The 16,828-nt window shown below is 39.3% G+C and overlaps 1 protein-coding gene across 2 annotated transcripts in view; it reads right to left on the reverse strand.

The window, feature by feature from the left end:
• The window catches only part of CNTN3 (contactin 3), a 350,559-nt gene that overhangs the window by 22,052 nt on the left and 311,679 nt on the right, over window positions 1-16,828 (reverse strand). Inside the window, exons 14-19 of one of the 2 annotated variants that reach the window (XM_060631568.3) lie at window positions 16,256-16,373; window positions 15,241-15,399; window positions 14,992-15,141; window positions 12,994-13,064; window positions 11,743-11,977; window positions 9,163-9,278 (exon numbers count right to left, since the gene is read on the reverse strand). In XM_060631568.3, the coding sequence (XP_060487551.2) occupies window positions 9,163-9,278; window positions 11,743-11,977; window positions 12,994-13,064; window positions 14,992-15,141; window positions 15,241-15,399; window positions 16,256-16,373 (849 nt within the window). The remainder of the gene's footprint in view (window positions 1-9,162; window positions 9,279-11,742; window positions 11,978-12,993; window positions 13,065-14,991; window positions 15,142-15,240; window positions 15,400-16,255; window positions 16,374-16,828) is intronic. The other variant, XM_060631569.3, reaches the window with a different exon arrangement.

Genomic DNA, 16,828 nt, shown 5'->3' on the forward strand with positions numbered 1-16,828 from the left:
CTCTTCTTATGGGCCACTCTTTTTCTGATATGTCAAATCACTTCAATATAAGTTGTCTACAGAAGTGTTCCTTACATGACTAATTCAAAGAAGAAATGAAAATAATTTTCAACTGGCATAAAGAATATCGTTAATAAATTTATAGAAAGCACTTAAAAGTCCTTGATAGCACTATCCTTCTGAAGTACTCCGTGTACCAGAACGAGAGATTTATTTTTAGATCTAAGTTTCTGACACATATTAGAAATATATAGACAGTGGAGAAAATTTGTGCCAAATTGGAATATATTAGTTAGAATTGATTATGTAATCTTCTTACATAGCTTTACTTAAAAAATTGAATACATGTGTATTAACTCAAACATAAAGAAACAAGGCAGTACATTAATATTCCCAATTTTCTGTGAGTAGTTAATCAATTGTGTTCTATAAACTTTTGGTCAAGAATATTTGTAAGGGTTGATAATTACATTTTAAAAAAATATTTATTTATTTTCGAGAAAGAGAGAGAGAGGGAGGGAGAGAGAGAGAATGAGTGGAGGAGGGGCAAAGAGAGAGGGGGAGAGAGGATCTGAAGTGGGCTCTGTGCTGATAGCAGTGAGCCCGATGCAGGGCTGGAACTCACCAACCATAAGCTGAAGTCGGTCTCTCAACCAACTGAGCCACCCAGGTGCCCCGATAGTCTTTTTTCAAAGGAGGGAAAGGGAAAAAATAACGTAAGAAAAATAAAGGAGGGAAAATCATCTTTTATTAAAGACTAAGACCATGTCTTTCCTTCCAGCTGTGTTCTGGGTAAAAGTCCTACACCTGAGAAAACAAAATATCACTCTGTGCTAATTCAGATTTTATAGACACAACCACAATGCAGGGAAAAAGAAAGGAAAAATATCTACATTGCAGGAAAATCTCTGCAAATATAACTGTTTTGAGTGTGTCTACTATACTTCAATTAAAAAAAGATGATAGAGAATAAATATATGTGTATATATAAATATATATGCATACATAAATATATGTTATATTTGGTGTAAAAGAGTTAATGTAACAAAGACAGAACATGAAAGTTGCATCTACTAAAGATGAGCAGAGAAAAATATTAGAAAACACATGAAGAACCCGCTAACAAGAAAGAAACTTAGGAGATTCAACTAGTGGGAGACTAGCTACAAGATAGTGATCTGAAGTGGATCTTAAAATAAGTATATTTAAAATGTCCAGATTTATTAAAGAAGGAACTGAATCTATATTTGCCAAGAATAGAAGATTAAAAACAAAGAAACCCAAATTGGGTGTATTTGAAAAATACCAGAAAAATACAGTATTAAAAAGTAAAATCAGTGACAGAATTAAACTGAAGACTACATGATGGAAAAGAGATTTAATAAACCCTGAACATGGAGGAAAAAATAAAAAATAATGAAAACAAAGTTAAGAGATATCGAAGTCAAATGAGAAGTTCCAACCCGAGTTCCAGGAAGGATTAAGGAAAAGGCAACAATCAAAAGAGAAAATAAAATGTCCGAGAAATAAAATGTCCAGAACTGAAGACACACAGAAATGTTCACAAAGTAAACTCTGAGTTTAGTGTGTGGGAGGGAAATAAAAGGTAAATCTACTGCAAAGGACAGCGTGATAAGAATAGCTGGCTCTCAACATTTTCCTATCACGATAGACCTGAGTTATAGTTCACCCTCTTGAACAGCTGTGTGTCACTGTGCCTTGGTTTGCTAGTGCAGAGTGTGCACCTGTGAAGAGAAACCACTGCATTTCTGGGCATGGAGGACAGCAGGAGAGGCAGATGCCAAGCTGGGGACACACATCTGAAGCAGTGTCTGTCTTGGTCATTACCAGAGCTCTACCACTCACAGCAAAGCCTGCACATACTAAGCATTCGGTATTGCTGGATGATTTGAACCAATGCCATCTCCATCTTTCCCACTACAGAGATTCACTGGGACATACTAAAAAATACATATTCGGTCTCTGCCAAGGTTTCCTGGCATACAGATCGCTCCAAACCCTTGGAATCTCCAAAGAGATGTGTCAGTATGTATGCTAATGAGCTATCTGTGGCTGCAGGATACCTTAAGAAAGGGGCTGGTTGCCAGGGGGACCAACAATATAATTTGAGGGTGGGAACTTGCAGCCCCACCTACTGACAAGAGGCTAGAGGTTGAGTTACTCAGGTTGACTAAATATCACCGATTTAATCATCTATGCCTAGGTAGTGAAGCCTTCATGAGAAGCCCTCCCGGAAGGGTTCAGAAAGCCTTGGTGACCACACCAAGGTACTGGGACGGTAGAGCTCCTGGAGAGGGCATGGAAGTTCTGTGCCTCTTCCCACACACCACGTCTTATGAATCTCTTCCATTTGGTTGTCGTATCCTTTATGATAAACGGATAATAGTAAATAAAGCGCTTTCCTGAGTTTTGTGAATCGTACCAGCAAGATCTCAAACCCAAGGAGGAGGTTGTGGAACCCCTGATTTTCAGCCAATCAGACGTACTAGACGCATCTGAAGTGTATGCGTGGGGGAGGCAGGTAGTCTTAGGGACTTAGCCCTTAATTTGTGGGATCTGAAGCTAACTCCAGGTTTATGGTGTCAGAACTGAACTGAATTTTAGGACACCCAACAGACATCAGAGAATTGATCAGTGTAGAGAAAACCCCTCACATATTTGGCGTAAGAAGTGTTTGGCGGATACAGCAGAGACGAAGAGATGGTTTTTTCCTTTCATCCACCAAGCTAAGTACTCAATCCTAATATTCTGTGCATCTATGAGACACTGGAATTCTAACTGCTTGAGGAGATAAAATAATTATTTTTCTTCAGAACCATAAAACCATATCACAAGCCAAAATATTTTTATCTGTATAAGTAAACAGAAACAAACCTGAGGAATGTCAGGATTTAAAATGCTACCTCTGTTTCTGCAAGTAATTTGGTCCTTCCAAAAACTGATGTCCCTGCTGTGAGGAGTCCTTAATATCATTCCACAAAGGATTTCACTTAATTAAAACTTAACACAAGATGCAATTTATAAAAATAATCTATTGAAAAAATGGCACTTTTTCAGCCATTAAAATACAGGTATTAAGTCAGAAATACTATTTTAATAGACTAAAATAATTTTGTGTATGCATAAAGATTTTCAGAGTGACAAATATTTCAATTTAGCTGTTAGACACCAAACATACTTAAATAAACATAAAGCAGCAAAAATGCAGTCAACAGTGTTTTAGAACACAAATCCAGATCTGTCTTCTACTCTTCTTTAATTGGTTCTCAGACCTCAGGATGACCTGTGTGCTATTCGACCCCTGGCCCTGCCTTCTCACTGGATTTGGCCAATGGAAGGCAGATGAGAATATGGGAGGAGAGAGGCCAAGATATTTATTCCGCTGGATCCCTCAACGCTGAGACCCAGTTTTCTAGGGATCACCTTTGTCTAATAAAGAACACAAACTTCCAGTTATAAAATAAAAGTCATGGGGACCTAATGTAAAGCAATGGTAATGGCGAAGGTAGATCTTAAAAGTCCTCATCGCATGCATACAAGATTTGTAAGTATGTGTGGTGATGGATGTTAGTTAACCAGACTTACTGCGGTGACCATCTCACAATATATACAAATATCAACTCATTATGTCGTATATCTGAAATTAATATAATGTATGTCAGTTATATCTGAAACACACACACACACACACACACACACACACACACAACTCCATTTGGGCAACCCTCACTTACACATTAGTTGCTGTTCTCTCTAGCATAACCCATCCTTCCCCTGAGCCAAAGGTCTACATTTCATTTACTTGAATTCATTTTTGCCTGATTTCTAATTGTTTAAATATATCTTAATTGTCTCTCCAATTTTCCTATGGACATTCAACTCATTCTAAGATGAAGTTAATTCTTTGCCTGATAGTAAGGAATTAGACTCAATACATATTTCTTTTTTTCTGACAGAATTTTCATACTCTCCAAAAATTACTCAAATATTTGACAACTTTTCCCATTGTAATTACAATGTTAGGAACTAAGCATATTCTGTAGAGCTATTTAGAACAGGAGGCGGGACGAAGGTACCAGTGAAGTTACAGTTTGGCATTTTGCTTACATTTTTGGTTATGCTCCCCCCATACACTTTAAGAAAAAATCTACGAGGTTTCCTCCAAATATGCTAATCTGTATTATTTCACACTTGGAGACTTCTGTTTCAATCACTTATCAAGGTCATTCTCCCAACTTTTATTTTTTCAAGACACATAATGGCTTTAAAGAAACTGATGGTATATATTATGCTCTAACTTTGGAGCTTTTGCTCCTCCGGCACCCGCTACCCATGAACTTAAACATGCCGCATCTTCTTTATCACATCTGTATCTCTTGTTCCTATCCAAAGGGCACAAGAAAAGATCTGAGCCTGAGTGTTATAGCTTAGCAGATGAAATAAATTGGAGCCCAGGGAAATGAGCTCCTCAACTACTACTTGGTCAAATCAGAAAGAAAATTAGTCTAGATGCTAATGATGATGTGTGCTCAGCATGCCAGGTGGCACATGATCAACCCTCACTGAGATGAGAGAAAAGCAGGAGCTATTAACAATTTTAAAGCCATATTGGGGAAACTGCAACCCAGAAAGTTAGCCACATGACTGGTAATTAAACACTCTGCTAAGTCGTTTGTCTCTCCATGTTAGTGCTTGAGTCATTATTGAACCTAAGAAAATATATATTCTTATCTTGGTGTAATTATATAAATTATTTCTTAAGATTTTCCCGATTAGTCTATCTTTCTCTTAGTTTGTTTTCTTTGCCTTCCTACCTAACAAGCACTCGGGAAAGACATTTTCACTAGTTGTTTCCTTTCAACATGCATATCCATGCCGCATTTGGATATTAGGTCTGCTGTTCTTTATATACCCAGGGCAGAGCCAGTGCATCCCAACTCACAATTAATTTCAAGGAAGTCCCATTTTCTCATTGCCTGTCTCATTTTTTTGCTTCCTACCCCAACGGCAACAACAGCACCAACAGAAACAATAGTCACTGTGTAAGTGTTTGTTTCCATATTTCTTCACTGCTTTTCAAATTTTTTCCTCCAAAGAAATCTTATGCCAATGACCAATACTCAAAACAGAGAAAAGCCCAAGTCTCTCTGGGCCATTTTGACAGTAACGGCTTTATCTCATTTGATTCTCCAGTATGTTATTTACTATTACCATCTTTATTTTAACTGAACGTTGGAGAGCTTTAATAACTTGCTCAAGGCCACACAGCAGTAAGAGAGTGGAGTCAAAACTGCATTTATCCAATCAACACATATTGTTTGCATGCCTCCTGTGTACCAGATAGGACTCTTGGCACTGAATAAACCAGCAGAGTTCCATGTCCCTTATGGAGCTTCCATTCGATCCGAGTGGGGATGAATGCAAGTCTGTCTCATTCTAAGATGGTGTGGACTTTGTAAGACACTATGCTGGCTCTACTTCCATTATTTGGTTTTCTCTTTCATTCGATTACTCTCTCTTTCCTGACATGACCAACAGAGGTATGCTTCAGCTTTCTTATAGAATATTCTTTTTTTTTTTTTTTTTTTTTAAAGAGAGAGACAGAGGCAGAGGGAGAGGGAGAGGGTGAGAAAGAATCTTAGGCAGGCTCCACGCCCACTGTACAGCCTGATGCGGGGCTCAATCTCATGACTGTGTGAGATCATGACCTGAGCTGAAATCAAGAGCTTGATGCTTAACTGACCGAGGCACCCAGGCACCCCTCTTTTTTATTTTTTGTTTAAAAATTTTTTTTAATGTTTATTTATTTTTGAGAGACAGAGAGACAGAGACAGAGTGTGAGCCGGGGAGGGGCAGGGAGAGAGGGAGACACAGAATCCCAAGCAGGTTCCAGGCTCTGAGTTATCATCACAGGCCCAACGTGGGGCTCGAACCCATGAACTGTGAGATCATGACCTGAGCTGAAGTCAGACACTCAACCGACTGAGCCACCCAGACACCCCTTTTTAAAAATTTTTTTAATGTTTATTTACCAGGCGCCCCTCTTATAGACTATTCTTATCAGCTTAAATTTATATATTGCAAAATTAACATCTCTCTGCCTCTATGCTGCCAAACAATTGCCAGCAATGGCTAGCTTTGCTGTGGTGCTTGAAAACCCACAAAGCCCTTTCCCACATATTCCCTTGCTTATTTCTCTTAACTATTTCACAAACTACAACCAGCTCTCAAATTATGATCCTGTGTAATGGTTTGTAAATCACAAAGTTATGAATGGGGGATGTGCATCTCCATCTTCTTTTTTAGGCATGCAAAATATGTTTTTTTCTTAAATTTTATTTAAGTTAATTTGATTTAACCATGGAGCTTCATATCCCACTCATCTAATGGGAAATTCAACCTCAATCACTGCGGGGGTCCCTATTCCCAAACCCTCGCCAAGAAAACTTACTATTACACTGGTTTGATCCCGTCAGTTCCTGGACCGTGCTTGGAAAATGGGAAATCAGTGATCATTGCTGCATATGGAAAATACATCTGTTCCCTCCTTGTGGTCTTGCTACCAACATGGACACTGCCAGGTAGAAAGCTATGAGGCCCCCAAGATTTTATAAGCCTCAGATGTTTGTTTCCACCAAGGTCACCCAAAATTTCTCTTACATTTTTTCCTCAGTGGCATTTCTCTCTTCTTACCCTCCAGGATACATGAAACTAGCTCCTTAAGGGCTTGAGCTTTGGAATCTAGGAAGCTAGGAAGAAAGGGCTCTTACAGGCAACTTCTCTTGACAACCATCATAAACTCTCTGGAGGCAAAGAAGCTTAGAGTTGAAGAACTGCTTGAGGATATTTACTGGGGAAAATTCCATAAGTTGATATTTCAAAATTCTTCTGAGATATGACTTGTACTTATGTGTTATTATTATGAGCCAGAAACTGTGAAAAGCATATTAAGTGTCTAGTATCATTCAATACTCCCCAAATCCTAATGAGGTTGAGCCAACTACTGCACCATTCTGCAGGTGAGGAAAATGAGGCTCACAAAGTTTACACAACTTTTCTAGCACATCCAGGGAATGACAGAGTCAGGACCTGAGCTCAGGTTTGAGCTCAGAACTACTTTCCTTTGCATTTCCTTCCATCCGACCTATCTGTCCCAACAATGCCACTGCTGTAATCATTTGGGAGCTACCACGGGCTGCCCACCACCTTTCAGTGCTTCCATTCACTGTCCTGGAATTAAAGGAACTTTCCAACTAAATGTTCTTGGCTTCCTTTAAGATGCTGATAAAGTTGGTTTGCTGTATCTGTGTGGGGTTTTACTTCTTTAAGTCTGGGCAGCTCTGTCTCTGATTAAGTTTCTTCGTGTCAGGACCTGAGTGTCCTGTGTTTAAGGGGCAAGAAGATATTTCCCTATGGATGCCTACTAAAAATATACATTAATAAGACTCATTCCTAGATGTTTGGGTTCAGGGAGTCCAGGGAGGGCTCTGGGGGTTCAACTTTAGCAAAAATTTGGGTAATTCTGGTGCAGGTAGCACATGGTGCCCTCTTAGAGCATCACTGCTTTAGTCTGCTTTTTCTCTATGTTATCATCAATATTTATTCAAGTCAATGTTTGGTTACCAGAAATAGAAACTCTCTAAGTTCAAATATAAAGGGAGTTTACTGAAAAGAAGGGCAAGGTGCCATTATGAAAAAGAAGACAGTGAGGTGACTTAAGAATTGCACAATTGTCAAAGAGGTATTCTGCGTTGCTTTCTCTAAGCCTTCATGGGTCTCTGTCTCCTCCATTCACTGGAGTTGTATGGGAATATGTCTGTTCCATCTCATCTCTGCAGACCAGCTTTGTCCTGCTTGCCCACGGCCTTCACTTGAGAAGCCTTAACCGAGTCCTAAATTCGACATATCGCTGCATTACACTCAGTGATTACAATCTCTATATTGCTTAGTGCAACATAATAAATAAGAATCTGACTAGCTCAGCTTAACTGTCTATGGATCTGATGGCCACCGTGGTGCAATAATTTGAGGTTACTTAGGCAAGTGGTGGGGTCTATGGTCCTGTGTTGCAAATGTGCCTGTGAAAACCTGTCACTGAATCAGGAGTTACAAACGTGAGGGAAGTTTCCAAAAAAGATGGCTCTGGGTCGGGATGAAATCATAACTGTAACTCTTGGAATATCACTGTCAGAGAAGTCTTAAGACTTTTCATCTTGTGAGTTCTCAGCTCAACTGCTCCCACTTCCAATTGCTCCCTATTAAACATGGCGCCCAGTCTGGATGGTTCTTCTCAACATTCAAAGCCATTGGAGCCTGGCTCTCCTGTGTCTATCTGTAGTTGTCCTTCCCACAGGATCTTTCTTCTGCAGGCAAGTTTCTACTCCTCTACTTCTCCAACATGCCTTCCTTAATCTGGAATGTTTTCCATTTTCTCTGTGTCTGCTTACTTTTCCTTTTTAAAGTTTAGATTTATTTTGAGAGAGAGAGAGAGAGAGAGAGAGATAGAGAGAGAGTGGGGTGGGGCAAAAAGACAGAGAGATTCCTAAGCAGGCTCTGCATTGTCAGCACAGAGCCCAACACAGGGTTCGAACTCACAAAATCTTGAGATCATAACATAGGCTGAAACGGAGAGTTGGATGTTTAATCCCAGGTGCCCCCAAACAGAGTTCTTTGAAAGTAAGAATTAGGTCCCAGACTTAAGGCAAGAATTAAGTTACAGACAGCTATCTTCTCAAGAACCTAAAAGAGTGCAATGTAACAAGGCCACCAAAAAAGTAAGACAAAGAGCTGGAGGAAAGAGTTTTCCTGTTGGCATAAATATCTTTGAACTTAATAATGCAATTCAATCTCATTCTTATTTTCTAGTCAATCTATTTAAAAGATTTAGCCCATCTGATTGATATATGATCTCCTTCCATATTACTGTTTTTTTTTTCCTTTTCTATCCCAAGTTATTTTCATTCAACTCATTGAGTTAAACTCAATATCCACTGATAATCACATGGGACAATGTGGTGGTAAAATTTCAATAAAAGTCAGACTTTAGTTAAGATGTCATTGTTAAAAAGAAGTTTAAATTAAAGGAGACAAGGTACCACAGCAACATACATATACAGTCTAATTAGTTTTAAAAGAAATTACCTCATAGCCAAGTAAATGTCCATTGCTTAACTTCCAAGGAATGGTGTTCCATGACACTTCAATTTCTGAGGAAGACAGGCTATTTGCAGACACTTGAGATGGAGCTATTGTCGGCTCTGTTTGGCAACAGAAAGTGAAATACAGTTATTATTTTGGTACTTAATTCAAAAATCTATTGAAGCTTTTGTTTTCAAAAAAGTACTATAATGTATTTGAAAATTCAACTAAGTAGATTATAACATTATTTGAAAACATGAACCATGTCTTGGTCTATTTCCATTCCTTGGGAGTCAATGGGCTTTTCCTTGCTAAACAGCCACAGGAACCTGTTCTTTCCTCTGTTGTACTTTTTTTCTTGGTACCTTTTCTTCCCTTCTTTTCCTTTGTTCTCTCCCCTTCATCCCACAGCTCTTGCTTGGGCACTCCTATGCCCACAAAGGCTGTCTGTTTATTTATTTATTATGTTTTGCCAAACAAAGTCATGCTTTACAGAGTTCATTTATTCAATAAGCATTTAGTGAGTGCCTTCTGTATTCAAGGCCCATAACAGGGGCACACTCAAGTAAGATGGGCCAACTTCCAGGAGTTCACTGTTCTGAAGGAGTAGACAGGCATGCACAGAACTTATAACACAACAAAAAGATCCTTTTGTAATAAACAACTCTTAGCAGCTTTAGGGGCTCACAGTGATTCTCTCCTCTCAGGGCACAGCTCTGAGCAGAGGCTCCCCCTGCCCTGATATCCATTTCTGTGTTAAATGATCCTTCTTCTGGGCCATGCTTATTGATAGTGAGACAGAGTCTTGGTCCAAGGAAGGACCTATCGGATTTTTTCTCCTGAGTATTCGAAATTTGGTTTGGACAAATAAGGAAGGAGTACTTGAGGTCAGTCAACCTCGTGTGACACCCTACAAAGGTAGATGGTTTCTGAGGCCCCAGAGCTTCTCTGATTAATGATCTTTATGAGGTGTGCTGTTTAAAACTTCCTTTGATTGGATAAGTCCTAGTATATTTCCACCAAATCCCTTACCTTTCTCACAGATAAGTCAAATCTGTTTCTGATGTTTGAAATAGAAAGACCTTTACCGAACTCATCATTAGTGGCAAGAATAGTAACAGAAGGAGGAAAGGGCAGAGGAGGAGAGGGCGAAAGTCTGTAGTTGTCCCTCCTTCTAATTGCCAGCCTTTCCAATCCACGGTGCACAGGGTAGGCAGTGTCTGAAAACTCCCCGGTTAACTGCCATCCTTCCACAGATCCCTGCCTTTGTAATGAAAATCTTTGGCAACTCTTGGAAATGGGGTCTGGCTATTAATATGAAGGCTTTTTTTTTTTTTTTTTTTGCAACGGTTTATACTACCTGTTTGTTTTTCTCTCCGAACTCTGTAGAAAAAGAGAGGATAAGAATAGTGTCGGGGGTATTAAAAAAATTGAGTCTTCTTATTATTTTATACACAACAACTGTGGACCATGTTTTTCAATTTACTGCAAGGTGCTGGGGGTAGAGAAGACACCGTATAATCACATTTCATGAGTTCAGAATGGTTAAGAGCGAAGGCTCTGGGTTAAAATACTAGCTTAGCAAGTCTGTATGGAGTGTGGCAAGTCTATGAATTTCTCTTATTAAATTTCCATTTTCTTATGTATAAATGGACAATGATAATAGTGCCTACATGTAATTCCTCCTTGGAAAATCCAAATTAGATAAAGTCTGGCAGATGGTAAGTATTCAATACATGTTAGCTCCTGTCATTCTTATTAAGTAGAACCCCATGTGAGAGCCAATATTCAGCTGCTTTTGTCCCATAAAATGGCAATTTCATATGATTCTCCTAATAATAATATTTTCTAAAGAGATACCATAGTTGGGGCAGGTGTATAAGAAAGGCAGAGAAGTGGAATGGGTCCAGAGTGGACTGGCTGGAGCTGGTGCATCACATTCTCGAGTCTGCCCATTGCACACCTCTCCATGTCACACTTCCCGTCCTCTCCGTCCACCCTGCTAACATCCTATTTGCAGGTCACAGGAAACACTATAAAACCTGAGATTAGGGCATTCCCAAGAGAGTATCTTAATCTTATCCCCAAAAGAAGAAAGTTGTGGAAAGCTGTGTTGTTCCTTGCTTCACAAACTGGGACTTGAATGCACTCTTCATCAAGATTTTTATAAAGGTTATTTACTTTGACAGTGGGGGAGGGGCAAAGAGAGAGGGAGAGAGAATCCCAAGCAGGCTCTATGCTGTCAGGTTGGAGCCTGACTCAGGGCTCAAACTCCCGAACCATCAGATCATGACATGATCAGAAACCAAGAGTTGGCTGCCTAACCACGTGAGCCACTTAGGTGCCCCAGCTTATCAAGAGATTCTTAACCAATAGTTATATCCTCTGATTAGTTAGTGAGTCTGGTACTTCCAAGTAGGCATGGTTGATGTTTACCACCTGAAATGTGAATCTCACTGTGACTTCAGTTATTATCCTTTGGAAGAAATTTATCTGAAGTCACAAAGAACTTCCAAATCAGTTTTTGGAGCATAAGTGGTTTATTAGGTTGGAACTGATATATAATCAAAATGTTTTCCATACCTTCTTCTGCAGAGAACACTGTTGTCACCGGGCTAAATGGTCCTTCGCCTTTGTTATTATAAACACCCACTTTAACTTCATACAGTGAAAATGGCACGATGCTTTCATTCCTAAAGACATATCTTGGGGTATCAGGAGATGTAACCACTGTCTGGATCCAGTTGGTGACTCCAAGGGGACGGAAAGCAACTACATAACCAAAACCTTCACCATTCTGCAGTTCTTCGGGGACTGGCTACAAAGGAAAGACATATTAAATTACCCTTACACATGAGAGTGAGATAAAAATAAATGGAGCTATAATCCTTATTCTTTTGCAAAAGCCATCGAATAATAATTGACATCGTATTAAGCAGTTATATAAAAAAAAGGAGGAAAAGGTCAGTGGCACAGTCAGCTGCTTTTAAACAGACATATGCCACTCTTTCATAGCCATCCAGATAACTAATTAGAATTTTCTAAAGTTATTCAAATCTTTTTGAGCACTCTGTAGCTCCAATGTGACTTATGTATCATAAGATACGCTTTTAGTTGAATATACCTCATCTCTTAAATCAAATAAAAATCATCTAATCCCTAATGTTGAGTCTAAGGAAAGAAATTGCCCACTGATTAGATGGTTAAATACAAAAGGAGTAAAACTATAAAAAAAAAAAAGAAAGTAAAAACAGTGTATTAAGGTCAAAGTTGTGTTTAGATCATGTCAAAAATTCCTACTGACACTCCATCATGATCTCTTAACTTTCTAGTTTTTCATCAACATCTTCAAACAACACAGCCAATTCTCATGCTTTCTGACTTCAAATGTGTTAATTAAAATTTTTCCTAATTACAACATAAAGCAAGAGCTGAGAGCATGGCCAGGAAGCAAGCACCTGCTGGAATCAGTGGGTGTGCATCAGTGGGGTTACAGCTGCATGGAAAGCCGTGAGGACAGCTTGAGAGAAAACAGCCAGGACTTGACTCTCACCCCTATGTTTACCAGCCAAATGACCCTGGGCAAATTATTTAATATTCTCTATGCCTTAGTGTTTTCATCTATAAAATGTTCCAAGAGTGAAATGGAAAACAAAACAAAACAAAACAAAACCATACACAAAATGCTGGAAACAGTGATCAGCATAGAGTGAGCATTCAAAAATTTGAGCTACTAGCATTACCACCCCCTCCAGTACCACCACCAGTGCCACTCAGGAGGCCATGGTGGGAACAACAACCCCCCGTGGGGGAGGATGGTGGCCAGACACTTACATCCCAGGTTATCACCAGCTCAGACCGGCTCCCACCTCCTCCACTGACTTCTGAAGGAGGCACTTCTGGAACTGTGTAGGTTAGAGACACAGAGATAAAACCCTATTTGCATTTGGTGACACTTATGTGAAAGAAGATTCAGTGCTGCCTCTTTCTTTTTTTTAACGTTTATTTATTTTTGAGACAGAGAGAGACAGAGCATGAACGGGGGAGGGTCAGAGAGAGGGAGACACAGAATCCGAAACAGGCTCCAGGCTCCGAGCTGTCAGCACAGAGCCTGACGCGGGGCTTGAACTCACGGACCACGAGATCATGACCTGAGCCGAAGTTGGCCACTCAACCGACTGAGCCACCCAGGCGCCCCAGTGCTGCTTATTTCTAATAGTTGAAGTAATCTGATCACAGGCACATTATACATATGCGTATGTGTGTATCTGGATCATATAAAACATATATGCAATGTGTGTGTGTGTGTGTGTGTGTGTGTGTGTGTGTGTATCTTTGGGGAGATCAAATAATTTACATTTGCATGAAATTATCAAAGATTCAAAATATCTCAAATAGTAAGAAAAAAATGACTCTGTATAAAGGTTAATACAACAGGGGAAAGTGGTTCACTAGGTATGATGGGAAATGAATCCAGCATGAACATTTAACTTGGGAATATTCCACAGTAGAGATCTAACTGGTGAGCCAACATTGGCTTTACCTAAAAAAAAAATGACCTAGACTCAAATCCTCAAATCTTGTTAAGACCTGCTCTTTATAAACCTCACACAGGTGTCAGATTCCTTACTTACACTGAGAACTTCATGCTTCCTAAGTTCTATGACATAACTAGAATAGAAGTTCCCTGAAGGTGGTCTTTGTTCCCAGCTGTATCCACCATATCTAGAACATGCTGAGCACACAGTAGACACTCCTTAAATATGTGTTGTGGGGGGGCACCAGGGTGGTTCAGTTGGCTAAGCATCTGACTCTTGATTTCGGCTTAGGTCATGATATCATGGTTTGTAAGATCAAGCCCTGCCTCTACCTTTGCACTGACAGTGTGGAGCCTGCTTGGCATTCATTCTCTCCCTCTCACTCTGCCCTTCCCCTACTCCCATGCTCGTTCACTCTCTCTCTCAAAGTAAATAAATAAATATTAAAAAAAATATGTGTTGTGTGAATAAATAAATGGACTACAAAGATCAGCAAGGTTCCCCTATTTCTCATAATTCCTGCCGGAAATGTCACATGCATTGTCCTAAGTAAAAAACCATCATTAAAATTACTGAAATGTATTCCTTGACTTCTATTTTGGCTTAGTATCTAAAGTGATATGTGAGCTGTACTTCAAACATCCTTTTAATTAGTATTAATTAATATTAAAGATTCTGAAAAGGAAAGTCTATTGATTCTCTCAAATGCCTCAATAATGTGATACTATGTACACTTCCTAATTTCCAGTTTCAATGTTAGGATATTATAAAAGAAGTCTTATGGTTAATACTAATAGTTTCCCCAAATATAAAATTTTAACAGTGATTCTCTCTTAATCATTGAGGGGTCAAAATATTCATAATCACCAGTAACTTGAGCTCATTCATGGAGCATGGTGGCAAAATGAGATTTCCTAGCAGCAGAACTCCCAAATGTCATTATCCTACCAATTTGTCAATGCTTGTTATAAATGAAAACAGCATTTCCCTTGTTAACAGGGTGACTATGTCAGATAGTAATTATAACCTTAAGTGACAAAAACATATTCACTCAACATGCACTAATAAACGTTGATGATGGACTGAACTTTTGGAAACGTCACATTACATTAGAATCACTTATATGAGTGTCTTTTGACAAATGCCATATGGCCAGTTCTGCCATTAGATAGGTCAGATAATTGCAATAATGGATTTTTGAGGTTGATTCCCTGCTGGCCTGGAGACCAATGCCAAGAGAAATGGACATACACACCCTATTAACCCATTTGACTCAGAAAACAAAAACACTAACCTGCCTCTTCAGTTCTTACTTTTTCTGAGGGCAAACTGGGTTCTCCACCTCCAATTTTGTTGCTGGCTACAACCCGAAATTCATATTCCACCCATGGATTTAACTCGACTACAGTAGCTGTGTGTGTTTTCCCATCAATGATTTCAGGCACTAAAAAGGAATATATCAGAGAAGTGACAGTCTGCATGTCTTGGTGCTGACTTAAAATCCATTTATATGTACCAATGGCATTTGACTCTCTTCTTTTACCTGTTGTGGCAGTTTGCCAACCCACGGAGAAAGGGGTCCTCGCCTGGACAGAATAGGATATAACTGGGCTATGGTTATCTGTACCTTCTTTCCAAGAGAGTTGGGCTGTTGTATCTGTAATTTCATCTACCTTCACATTTTCTGGTGGTCCAGGTGAACCTAAGGAAGACAAAAATGCAAACACTCGGTAGTAATTCCATAAATGTCATCTTTTATACCAAAGTGAAGAATGTGTGACATGATCCATTCAATACCTACAACTGATCCTAATTTCAAAACTACTTGGGAAGAAGGGCATCTGCCTAGCAATACAATAACCACTTTTTCTTTTTGACATTTCTGCTTTTAGATATTCAATCTGGATGTGAGTCAGTAATTTCAAAATCATGGTATTCTAGGCCTGCAAATGACACCCGCTTTTTGAGGCCTCTGTTCAGTAGGATTACTGCACCTTTCCAAATTCTGCATCTTTTACTTTTGGCATGATTTCTTTTCTTTTAATTTACTGATGCACATCTGTAGTTCCTAGCTTGCTGTCTGGAGTTGTTTTATTCTATCATGTCCTCTGGTCCTTTTTTCAGCCCAGTAGCAAAGCAGTACCATGGACAGTACCTCGGATTGGCAAATTCTCTCAGGCATTCTGGATGATCCTGGTGTTCTGGAAGTTGTCATATATATACTATCACTATTCCCTTTCATATTAAACACTGTCGCTGTATTAATGACATGCTCAAAAACACATCAGCTTGGCAGCAGCTGTGAAATGCTTATTACAGTGAGAGCTATTTGAAGGGCAGAGCTGAGATATTTATTTTGTTGAATTAGCACCCATCCGTATTGTCACATCCTCTATAGACTATTTGGGGGGGGATCAAATCAATAACATAACTCACATGCTCATATGTGGTCTCATGGTTTTTCCTCCAGTATGAAATTATTAGTGGAGATGTAAAACAAACAAACAAACAAACAAACAAACAAACAAACAAAAAACCACTGAGGCATTCATATCTACCTCTTACTATGAGGTCGGCGGCAGATGAAACACTGTCCACCCCCGTCTGCACCATACACACATATTTTCCACTGTGTTTCAGCTGAATGTTTCTGATCATTAAATCTCCAGATGAACTCTGTTGGGAAAAAACAGGTAAGGAACACACTGTCATTTTGAAAACACAGACAGTCTTGAAGGCTGTAGCCAACAACACCATGGAGATGAAACCCATATTTAGAGAGAAGACCAAGGTGGTTCAAGACTGTAGATTGCTACAATGGAATGTATGGAAATAAAAACATGTTAAAAACCATATGTGATTGCAGATATAGATTTCTGTATCTAAATAAATGACAAGCTTCCTTCTGGGCATTTATGGCTTCAAAAGTAAATAAGGGCAGAGATTATGGCCTCAGAGTCTATTTACTTCCATCCACTAGGATGACACTTCTTTTTATATCCACAGCTCAGCACCGGCTCAACTCTTCTCTCTGATTCCAACCTCTCTGCAATTATCTGCCTGAGAAGAGGAGAGAAGCATTTAGGTATCTGGTGGGAGATAAATACAGCAGGACAAGAGGATTACCGTGG

This window comes from Panthera onca, chromosome A2, assembly GCF_046562875.1.
Source record: "Panthera onca isolate mPanOnc1 chromosome A2, mPanOnc1 haplotype 2, whole genome shotgun sequence".
Classification (NCBI taxonomy): Eukaryota; Metazoa; Chordata; class Mammalia; order Carnivora; family Felidae; genus Panthera; species Panthera onca.